Genomic DNA, 12,438 nt, shown 5'->3' on the forward strand with positions numbered 1-12,438 from the left:
TGTAAACGTAGCCATTCAGGCAGCGGCCATATTGATTTTCGGGAAACGTCACTTTCATCCCCATAGGTGCTAATGTAAATGTTTGCCCAATTTCAATATGGCCGCGACCTTGTTATGTGAGGTCAAGTGGTGGTTGTGACATCCCACCGACTTACAAAATACTTACATACACCAGTTTTCTGGGAATACATTTATTGTTCAACTCCCTTAAAGATAAATACCGAGACAGTCATGGGCATGCCACTGTGAGGAGTTCGGAGGGGGGGAGCGATTAACCAGCGCTCTCCCCTATCCTCCTCCGTGACTGAGATACTTTGAGTATCGTCCTCCCTTCTCCCTTTGAAGTCTCTGTTAGACTGTGAGGCATATATGCTATATCCTTGAGCACATTGTGTGCGGACAGTGGGACTTTCTCAAGGGGGGATTACACGTCCAGGTACTTGCTTATTCAGGAAATGGTTGGATGGACTGTGGGTTTTTTTTGTATATGTTCTGAAACTAAAGCTGAAGTATATCCATGTGTGTTCCCAGTGTTTAAATTTTGAGTCCCAACCAATCTTTGCATTTGCATGTCATTTGTAAACTTGGCAGTGCCGCTGACATTTCCCTTCCGATTGCAATGCAAATATGCCACCACAGAGACATCAGTGTGAATGTTTCCCATGCTCTGGTGATCTCATCAGCTGTGATTTACCACAGTACCACATTATTCAAATTGCACAAGTGTAAGCGTGCACTTCATAGAGCTGATTTCAATTAAATCACACCTGGCATGAAGAACTGCTCCGTCAGCTGATAAGGAGTCTATTTCTGGAGCAGATACTGTATAGTATATGGCAGGGATTTCTCAATTTTTTTTTTTTGGCCAGGGACCCCTAATGAAGAAGAAAAAAAATCATGGACTCCCACCTAATTGCATCTTCAATTACTCTTACCACAATTGTTAAAAAAAAACAAAAAAACTTAAAAATAAATGAGTCATTCTAATGCAAAGGTGGAGACAATGTAGGATTATTGCTATATGGCACTGGATTAGATTATGAGCTTCTAAAGCTGGGCTTTGTGTGCCTCAATGCTTATCACTCCATCCGTGTAAAGTACATACTGCACGGTGTGCACTGCACACTGTCTTTGTTTGCATAGCAATCTGAGGTGAGGGTTGTGGTTTCAGAAGGCAAAAATCATGCTGTCCATTTCCTCTATCATTGTTTCCTCTTAGCAAAACTGATTTTTAACTCATTCCGCAATACAGACATATGATTTGAGTGCTTACTTAGATACAGCAATTAGGTATATTAAAAATGAAGTATGTGTGTGTATGCAAGCAAGTATGTCTCTCTCCTCTACCTTATCGACGGCCAATGGCCTTCCACTGTACAGGAGGAGGGTATTGTGCATTAATCTTGGCGCATGAATGTGTGTTACTGTGTTTTTAGACAGCAGGTAGAGCCAGTCAAACTATTAAGTAATATATGACTGGACTGGACAAGAGACGCATTTTACATGTCACTTCATCCCCATGGATGGATCTTGGCAGCTAGTAATCAATCTGTCAATGATGGAATGTAACCAGAGGCAGTTAGTGTTTCTGATCGGGTATGTGTGTCTGTTACCCACCCAAACTGATTGCAGGAGGAGACAAAGTATGCGTGTCAGGTTTGTATCTATTAATGTGTGTATCAGACTTCCAGAAGAACTTCAAGAGGAAAAAATAAAAATAAAAATGAGTGTGTGCCTGTGTGTGTGTGTCTATAGTAGGCGGCAGCAGTGGCCCCGGCGTAGCGCATCAAGTCCGTGTACGAGCGGCATCGAGGTCTATGTGTATTAATGTGCGTGTCTGTGTGTGTTATCTAAGTGTATTATATGGTTGTGACGTCATCGGTCGAATGCCCCATTCATTTCAACGGGGCTCCCCAACGTTCGCACGTCTGTTATTTTTCGATAACGGACGGGTTGGTCTATAACAGACCGCTGTCAATGGCAACAAGACTTTTCACTGCTAAAGCGACTTTTCAACAAGACTCTAATCAGCTGCTGTGATAGACAACACTTGTCCTGGCTACCTAGCTGTTGCTTAGCGGTGTTCCACAACGGCACTGTTTTGTTTTGCGCAGCAACAATCTTAACATTAAATAGGCCTAAAGAAATGCCCCCGCCATGTGTGAATCATTTAAGTATATCCATATAATAAGCGGGTTAACTTTCGGCGAGTCGGTCGCTTTGTGGAATAGCAGCACTTCAGAGAGAACAAGACCCCTCCGCTCCGCGTCGGGGTCTAAAGATTCTCTCTGTCGTGCTGCTATTCCACGGTAGCGACCTTCTCGCCGAACGTTAACCCTTACGTATTAACGTGTGTGTCTGTGTGTGTGTGTGTGTTATCTATGTGTATTAATGTGTGTGTGTCCACAGGAGGCGGCAGCGGCGGCAGCGGTGGCCCCGGCAGCGGAGCGCGTCAAGTCTGCGTACGAGCAGCAGCAGGAGCAGCAGCTCGTGGCGGCGCAACAGGCGGAGCAGCGTCGTCAGCTGCAGCAGCGTCAGCAGGCCCTGCAGCAGCAGCAGCAGCAGCTGATGAGGGAGAGGCAGGAGAGGCTGCGGCTGCAGAGGGAGAGGGAGGAGCAGATGCAGCGGCAGGCGGACCAGCGCGAACACATGATGCGCCAGGAGCAACTCAGGTCAGTATAGAGACACACACACACACACACACACACACACACACACACACACACACATACACACAGTAGCAGAATTTGAGGACGCACACACACCAGGAGAGGTTGAGGACACACACACACAGCAGGAGAAGCTGAGGACACACATATACTGTACACACACACACACACACACACACACACACACACACACACACACACACACACACACACACACACACACACACACACACACACACACACACAGCAGGAGAAGTTGAGGACACACACACACACACCAGGAGAAGTTGAGGACACACACACATACACACACACAAAAACACACACACACACACACACACACACACACACACACACACACACACACACACACACAGCAGGAGAAGTTGAGGACACACACACACACAGTTGAGGACGCACACAAACACCAGCAGAAGTTGAGGACACACGCACACACACACCAGGACCAGGAGAAGTTGAGGGTAACACAGACGCTCACACACAGCAGGAGTTGACACATGCACGCGCACACACACACACACACACACACACACACACACACACACACACACACACACACACACACACACACACACACACACACACGCACACACCGATGATGTCCCTCACAAGGCTCTGAGTTTAGATGCAGCTGAAACATCCATTTATCATCCACTATCGCCATCAAAGGTCAGACTGCAGTCTATAAACACAGAGAGAGAGACACCCACACTGGTCTTTAGGCTTTGTGTTTGGTTGCTGTATGGATGTGGCTAAACTCAGACACACCCTTGTGCTTCCACTCCATTCCTTTTGTACTTCTTACTTATGATCAGCTGGTGCAACCCACTGCAGATATTTGAAGTAAATGATAAATGTCCGCAACACTATTAATACTCCCAGTTGTTTAATGGCATGACATTTTGGACCTCAGTCCTTCTTCAAGTAACGAATAGTAGGGGTATGACTAATGTTTGTTTTCTCTCTTTTCTTCATTTAGGCAAAAGTCTCACTATGAGAATATGGATGCAGACATCGTCCAGGGGGAGGACGAGGCCAAGGCTGATGAGGACGAAGGTAGTACACACAAAAATAAATGAAGAGTTCAGATGCAAAACCCCCTAACTACATTTCTGTAGACCTGCACTTCTATATTTCTAGAGAACCCGTTGTTGGTTTGGTTTACATTAATGTACATTAATGTACTTGATAATAATAGTTATATTACATGAATAAAATAAAAAATATGCAATTTTGATAGCTTTGTATCAAACAAACATGAATTAATATTATTTTCTGAAAAGGCACTTTTTGGGGTTTTGCATATGAACTCTTCAAATGTATAATATTGACAGGACCGTATTAAGACACTGATGCCCCCGGGCACTACACCTTGCTGGTGCCCCCTTTATGAACAATATTTATGAAGTTTGTGTCATGTGGTGTTCCCTAACTGGTTGTAAATGGTTGGTGCCCCTGGGCCCTGTGCCACTGGCCCTTATGGATTATCCGACCCGGAATATTGAATATGTTTCAGAGCAAAATGAAGGGAGTCTGACGGTGTTTATTTTTTCTTGTCCGTCAGAGAGGCACATCCATCATGAAGAAGAGGAGGAGGGGGACAAGCAGGTGGCCGTCCAGCAGAGACATCAGGAGGAGGAAGAGGAGGAGGAGGAGGTGAGCGAGCCGAGACACTTTGTATTTCAAGCAACAAAACTTCAGTACAGATGGAAGTGATGTGATGTGAAGTGAAGTGAAGTGAGAGCCCAACTGGGAAACTCCAACTCCCATTGTCATTGTGACACAGCACTCCACAGTGCAAGGGGCCAGCCCCCAATTGTGCCCTAAGGCAGTAGTGCGGCGGGACTGTACCAGGCTCACTCAGGGTACCTCAGTCATGGAGGAGGATGGGGAGAGCACTTGTTAATTAGTTACTGCCCTGCCGGGTCAGGAGTTGAACCGGCTACCATTGGGACACAAGTCTGATGCGCTACCCATGACTGCCCCCTGTTAACTGGATTCAGAGGCTACAAAAAATGCCGAATGGTTTGAATTAAGCATCAATCTAGATGATTTATTTAGTTGTTTCCTCCTTTGGATACTCTGTATTTATACATGGATCATGATCATAAAGTCTTGCAAAAGACCTGTGCGCACAGATGACTAACAAACATGGTCGATGTTTACCTGAATGTCCCTCTTTTTTCCTCCCGTCTCACTTTCTTTCTCTCTCCCTCCCCCTCTTGTCTATGTTGCTGACACCCTCTCACACCCTCTTTCCCTCCTGTCTCAACTCTCTCTTCTGCTCCCATCTGCCACGGACTCCATCTTGTCCGCCTGGTTCTCCTGCAGAAGCCGGTGGAGACGGACATGGACCCGGAGGACGACCCCAACAACCAGGGAGAGGACGAGTTTGAGGAGGCCGAGCTGCCGCAACAGCACAAGGGGGAGGCGGGAGGACACGAGGGGCAGGCAGCGGCTGCCAGACACCCCAACCCGCCCGCCGCCGCACAGCACCATGTGGACGACCAGCTGGTGGTGAGGAAGCAAAGCCTGAAGTGATGCCCCGAGATGTGTAGCTCTTGGGCCGAAAGCTGTTATATTCTGTTACATTTCTGTTATAGGATGGTCTGACTGGGACCGATACGTTTGCACTGTTCACTTGGGTAGCACTTTTATATATTTTCAAAACATGCAATACAAGTACACTATTGCATCTGCATCCAGGTGTGCAAGTTCCCCTTACTAACTACACCTACTGTCTGTTATACAACACAATTGAAATTTTTATTTGAGAGTGCCGATGTATCTACTAGTTGAGAAACCAGGAAAGCAGGGACAGGAGGCAAGAATAACAAGCTGAAATTTAATTATCAGGGCTGGGTTTTTTTTTCAAACCAAAAGTTTGAAGGGGTTTATTTTGATACATGGGTCTCAGCTGTGCTGTGTACAGAGGAGTCGATGTGTGCACATCCCACCCGATGGGCCAGGTGCAGGACAATCAAAGCAATAATCCAGGTAAAAAGGAATAATGTCCGCAAACACTGCTTATCTTCTGTGAAAATTTAATAGTAAGAGCACAACTGATGAAGACCTGAACGCAGCGCTCTTGCTATTCAATTTTCACAGAAGACAAGCAGTGTTTGCAGACTTTATTCCTTTTTACCTGGATCTCAGCTGAGGGGTGCCAGGTCTGTACTGACATCCTCCCATATTAGATGCCCTCTTCTGCATTTATAAAGCTTGCCTGCCTCCTCCATATCTATCTCCAGCGATACGTAGCAACATTTAGTTTTATTAAAATACGGTAAGCCCTCATCATGTTCTCTATACTACTTCTGAGAAATCGCATGGTGGAAATTTCAGGTGTGGTTATTAACATAAGAAACCCGAGCAGCTTGGAGGTTAGCGCCGCTGACCGATAAGCTTGTGTGTTTATGGTCGAGCTGTTTGGGCTGGCCCTGCATGGCTAGCGGTGTGTGTAGTGGTGTGGTGTGGTGTTGCTGCAGCATGTGGCCTCTGTTCATGGGGCCACATCCAGTGTTGCCAGATTGGAGGGTTTGACCCCAATTTCATTGTTTTGGATGACCTTCTGCAGGTAAAATGGGTATTGGGCGGGGTTTTCTGGCTATAGAAGTTAATAGAATTTCATTAAGATGGGGTGGGATTTAGCTCCTCCAGGCGGGTTTTGTACATGTTTTGGGCTGGAAATCATCTGTCACATCTGGCAACCCTGACCACATCCTCTCTGTTCTGTTGTCCTCCGCAGATGGATGGCAACCCGGATAGGCAAGAGGACACCATAGACGACCAGTACCAGGAGGAGGGAGACGACGAGGTAGAACATGAGCAGAAGCAGCACACTGCATCTTGAAGTCATAATTTCACTTTTTTTAAGGGACAATGTGCAGGAAATGGTCAAAAAAGGTACTGCAACTATGCTGCTCATTGAAACTGGGCTGCCTATTGCCAAATTTGATCTTTACATGAAAGTTTACTAAGTAATAAACAAATATTTTCTAGTATGGTCCAAGTACAGTCATTTTTGCAGCTAAAAATGGCTATTTTTGGAAATTCAAAATGGCGGACCATGGAGAAGACCCCCCTTTTCATGTATGAAAAGTGCAATTTTTCCAGTCATAATGAGTACTTAGAATTTGATGCTGGTGGTAAGTATTCATGAAAAAGGTAACATTAGTGAGTGGGCAGCATGAATTCTGGAAATAAACAACTAAAAATCTCACACAGTGTCCCTTTAATGTTAATTAACACAAAGACTTTAATGTAACACTAAAAGTTCAAATGATCTTTTAATTATCTATTAAGTGTTGAATTAACACTGCAACAATATACTTATTTGTCTCCATTTTGTATACACTCACCCAGACGCTGTCTACTGTACGTACAGTATGTGGATATTTTTAAAAATGGATATGGCATTCTGCAACAGGAATATTCACGTAGCAAGGCCACATACAGAATGAACGAATAGTTTTACTTGACTTGTGTGCATACTGAATACTGCCACTATTTTGAATGTTCCATGCATGTACTGTAACAGTAAATGCCCCATGTACATCAAGCGCTACCAAAGCAACCCAGGTAGCTGGGGTGGTTGAAGAAGTTTCGCCATGAATTTGTTTTATTCGCTCTGGACGCTGCACTGACATGTTTGATTCAGCTAATCACATAACGGCTTTGTCTTGACAGCCTGGGACATTCCTCGATATGAACGTTCCAATTGGTTTTCGCCAAACCGCGTCATAGCGAATTCACTTAAGATTAGCTTGAGTTTAATCGTCAAAATTCGCCCTGGTCGCTCAAGAAGCTTCGCTCCTGACGAATTCGCTCTGGTAGCTTTATTCGCCTTCCCTCCATAGAGAAACAATGACTTCCGCCGCGCAGGTCGCTGAGTTCGCCTTCGATGTACACGGGGCATAACTGCTCCCACTCATTCACCCACTCACCATCAATCTCATGCATTCACTTGCCTACCCTTTCTCCACCAGTATCAGGGGAGGGATATGACAAGGTAGCAGAAGTTGATGCACTGTTTTGCCTTCATTTTGTATACTACACTGTCTTTCTCTCTCATCAGTTCACTCACTTGCTATTTTAGAATTATTCTCTAGAACTATTCTCATTCACTCATGCACGCACGCACGCACACACGCACACACACACACACACACAACCTCACAAATCTTCCTGCTTCCTCCATCAGGCCCAAGAAGACCTCCCCGTGGATGGCAAACGAGAGGAAGAGGTGGTCGAGGAGGAAGAGGAAGACCCTTACAATGAAAACGCTGAGCAGGTACTTATCTGAAGAAAAAGGGGCCGTGGTATTATTTCAACAATTACAGCAAATTGGAGCGGAAATAAAAACTCAATTAAAGTGCCAAGCGTGGGAATAATAAACCATCACACTACACAGAGATAAGCTGTGCCGAGCGGTTATTTTTCCCTCCTAAATAGGCTCTCCCTGAAAATCTGTGGATGAGCAATTAAAATCGAAACCATTCCCCATTTTTGTCCCACACCTTAATTTGCCATCACCACATTACCATTTCATTTTGCAATATCTAAATACATTTCCCCAGTCTGGTGCACCATCTGAAGTGTCCCTTCTATTTAGTGTGTTACAGAATTACGACCAATTTCAGCATGCACTTGCATTGCTCATGCTCCCCTTGACCAGCATGTGTCTTTTATTTCAACCCTCTCCAAGATCCTGCACAGCTCATGGGGCCATGGGGGCCATGGTCACATATGGTCTTTTAAATTTGTTAACATGCTTGAAACACCATCCCAAAAGTTACTGTTGCATTGTAAGTGTGTTGCATAACTTTTGTAAGGATTCTGGCAATGGGTGCTGCCAAGGGTAGCGTGAAACAATACAACTGCATGTTGAAATTGGCCGAAATTCTCCTTTAAGCAATAATGGAGTCTAGGTCATTTAAAACCCAGGCTCTTGCCATTGGTTCCCTGCGCCTGATGGTGTCTGCAATGGCGGGGCTGTGGTTGGTCATGTGCTGCGTGTGTAACCTGAGGTTCTGTCCCAGGCCTGGTCCTCAGGGTCTGAATAGGGGGATCGATTGCCGCGTCGTCTTCCACTGCTCTCTGGTTACCTAACCAGGGCCACCCCCCCCCCACTCCCCCCGCCTGCTGTTACAACCCTGACCAGTCAAGGCTAAATACTCTTCTGCATTGTTCCACCATTGTTCCACAAGACTTCACTTAACCAGAAGCTTTTTTTGTGTGTTTCACTTTGTGATGTTCTTCAGTACAATGGTGTTCTAGACTGGATATAAAAAATAATGGCAATTTTTTGATGAAGATACTTCCAAATACTTGGTAACATTTGTACTACAACACTACTTTTGTAGAGATGCTGAAGTCTGAATAAGACCTTTATCAGTAGTAGATACTACCTTTATTTGTAGTATCTGTGGTGTGATACTTGTGAGGCATTGTCATCTGTAGTCTGTGTTGTCATGTATTGTGCTATGCCGTAACACAAATGGCCTTTTTAAGGACATTTAAGGTTTTCCACTACACTTTACTTGACGGCGGCGCCATATGTATGACATAAGTGTCATAATAGTGTCAAAACAGTGTCATGACACAGTCATGTACAAGTCATACACATAATGTCAATGTCATGAACGTTTTAGGGTCATGAAAACTTGACATTATTAGGGCTGTCTTTACCATAACCTAATTTCACTTGATAGTCATAAAATGTTTGACATTGACATGTTTGACACATGCATGATGACATTATGACACCGTCATGTCAAACGTATGACGCCGGCACCAAGTTAAGTGTTACCAGGTTTTCTAAATAGAAGTCCTTGGTGTCGATGCTCTATAAAAATGTGTTTTTATTCCCTGCCTCACCCCTATGCATCTCATCTTGCATCTTCAGGATCAAGAGGTCAAAGACGACGGTGTAGCGGTCAAGGAGGACCACGAGGTAAACAAAGACCGGGCAGTCAACGAGGAGGAGAATTACGAGGAAGAGGAGGAGGAGGAAGAGGAAGAGGAGGCTGTCGGACCAAATAAACGGACCAATCGCAGAGCAGAGATGTGAGGGGGGACCAATGAACTTCACTGGCTTCCCTCTTTACAGAGGCTGTTATAAACTTCTTTGTGCCTTCATCCCAGATGAATGACAATTATGGAGCACAGAACAGAGCACAGAATTCCAGTGGGGATAATGCAGAGGTCCGCTGGGATCGGATCTGTGTTCCTTCTCCGCACGTTGGGATCTGAACTGATTCACGAGGCCATGGAAATGAACAAGCCACCCACTTACAGAGGAAATCTTAAAAAGTTTTCAAAGTGTCACTTGTATTGTATAGTGTTTTGTTTTGTATTCCAAGTATTACAACACTGTTGAAAGTCCACGAGAAAGGGGATAGACCAACTCCGCAAAATAGGTCTATACATCACAAACTGTCACCGTTATGCCTGTGTCATAGGCTGTTGTTCCTGTTTCGAGTGCCATTCTAGCCATCTCCTTTTTATTTACAGTTATTTAATTCTAATTTACACACACACACACACACCAGAAATTTGTAATTTTTTATATCTTGAGTGAACATTTTGTAAATTACTTTTTCGTGTGTAAATTCTTAGTGGATTCCTACTCTGTCCTCAACAAGGGTGATGTTTTCAATTTCAAAGTGGCAAAGCGTGTGTGGACCTAGTGCGAGCAGACCAAAGTGTGGATCTTCTCAAACACAAGTGCACCACACTATTCTACAGAGGCCATCAATGATGTTTGTGTGTCTTTGCCAGTGTCTTTGAGCCACAGATCCTGTCTCACATGTAAAATCTCTGCTGCCTAGATACAGTAGATGTGCGACCCAACTCCCCTTTCAGTTGAACCATGCAGTCGACAACCTAGTGTTGGTTGGAAGTGAATGTGTGTGCAAATGCTGTCTATGTAATATTGCAGGGCTGGAGTTAAGCCTCAGACATGGCAGAGACATTAGAATGTGATTCGTTCACTTCAATCAGGTCTGCATGTTACTGAGAACTGATGAATGTATGTAGGATCTATTCACTGTTTTTTTTTTTATTCAAATCCATCTCCTGCCTAAGGGCAGTGGAGAGGGTGAAATGTGCTGTAAGTACACGTTTGCCATTTTTATTTCCATCTATCGTAATGAGTAGATAACATATTAACACCACAACTTCTTTCATTTTTATATTATTTTATTCTTCTTAAAAAAACATGACCTATTTATTATTTGTTTGATTTTAGCTCATATTGTTTAGTCAATTCATGCCCTTGTGAAGACAATGCACCCTCTTGCTGTGGCACTGAGCCCAATAGAGATTGTTGGGTCAACTGGCTTTCGTTGGTTCAGCTATTATGCACTCTTGTCACATTTTGGCTGGGGCTACACGGGATGGGTTATGTTACAGTACAATAACAATTACAATTACAATCACAAGTCGCTTTTATCTAAGGTGACTTACAGTAATTTATAGGGTATAGGTTACAGTCCCCGGTGCAAAGTGGGCTTAAGTGCCTTGCTCAAGGGCACTTCAGCCATGGATGAAGGTGTAGGGAGAGGTATGGGTGGGATTCGAACCTGCAACCCTCTTAAGTCTAATCTTAAGTCCACCTTTCTAACTGCTGTCATGGCTGCCAATTATTATGTTAAGTCGAGTTGCATCAGTAATATAGAAAAGAATGGGCTGTTTTAGCATGTTCACTGCGGTTCCATGTCTGCAGTAGTATCCAGTTCCGTTGAGTCTTTGACTTTAACACATCTGGTGTAGCCCCAGTATTCAACCCCTTGGTGTTCTATGTGCTTTGATTTGCCACAGTCACCTCCATAGGTAATAGGGGGAGTGTGGGTGGATTCCAATATGCGGACTTCCGTCCTCCCTTGCTCACTTGCCTGCTTGTGACCGCATGATGATGTCACTGACGACGACAGAAAATTAATTCAATATCTTGCAAAAGCACAATTGTAATGTAATTTTCTCATTTGCAATTGGGATGGTAAATGAAAAACAGTCCCCCAAAATTTATTGTGGCTAGGCTGAAACTTTATTGTTTTCTCCACGGAGGCAAGGCTAGGAGGCGGGGCGAGGCCACAAGCACAAGTGGAGGACAGGAATGTGCATATCGGAATGTACCCACTGTGGACTCAAAAGCATGGCCACTTGGCGCTCTGCTCTTAAATGGGGGTGTCTCCCAGGGTTCCTGGGAGAAACAAATGCCAATGGATAAACAGTTAGGAAAGAGAAAACAACATAAATTGTACTTGTCTTAGTTGTACTCTTGACCGAATTGTAAAATGTCCCACTATACGACTGTACTGTATGTTTAACAGTGGAGTCCAGTGCATTTGATACCAAGTGAGTGTGTATTTTTTATGTAAGGCCCCTCATCTTGTCTTTTCTAGACAAAAAAAGGTTACTGAGGCTGTTCACCAATCATGCATATGTTTGCTGCAAAACATAGATTTTGTATACTGACTGTACAGAGTTTTTATTCATTATTGAAATGTACTATTTCTGAGAGAAGGTGGTTGCAAAGGAATGTGACTTCAAAAAAAAGAAGGTTACACATTTTTGGTCAATAAAATGGTGAAGGCTTTGATTTGATGCAGACTGGTTGGCTTTGTGTGGTGTGGGGTAGTCCCTAAGTAAAATATTCAATCATTAGCTTCAGAGCAAGTTGTATATTGTACCTTTCAATAATAACAAATGGGCCTTTTTCTATCTTTGTTTTTTTAGAATATGA

At 44.2% G+C, this 12,438-nt stretch overlaps 1 protein-coding gene across 2 annotated transcripts in view; it reads left to right on the forward strand.

Moving 5' to 3' along the window:
• The window catches only part of LOC134454370 (Golgi integral membrane protein 4-like), a 41,284-nt gene extending 28,985 nt beyond the window's left edge, over positions 1–12,299 (forward strand). For both annotated transcript variants that reach the window (XM_063205325.1, XM_063205324.1), the window contains 7 exons: positions 2,410–2,672; positions 3,670–3,746; positions 4,255–4,346; positions 5,022–5,207; positions 6,439–6,507; positions 7,894–7,983; positions 9,598–12,299. In XM_063205325.1, coding sequence (XP_063061395.1) covers positions 2,410–2,672; positions 3,670–3,746; positions 4,255–4,346; positions 5,022–5,207; positions 6,439–6,507; positions 7,894–7,983; positions 9,598–9,762 — 942 coding nt within the window. In that variant the 3' untranslated portion in view covers positions 9,763–12,299. The remainder of the gene's footprint in view (positions 1–2,409; positions 2,673–3,669; positions 3,747–4,254; positions 4,347–5,021; positions 5,208–6,438; positions 6,508–7,893; positions 7,984–9,597) is intronic.
• The last annotated feature ends 139 nt before the right edge of the window (positions 12,300–12,438 follow it).

The sequence above is a fragment of the Engraulis encrasicolus genome, chromosome 8 (assembly GCF_034702125.1).
Source record: "Engraulis encrasicolus isolate BLACKSEA-1 chromosome 8, IST_EnEncr_1.0, whole genome shotgun sequence".
Lineage (NCBI taxonomy): Eukaryota > Metazoa > Chordata > Actinopteri > Clupeiformes > Engraulidae > Engraulis > Engraulis encrasicolus.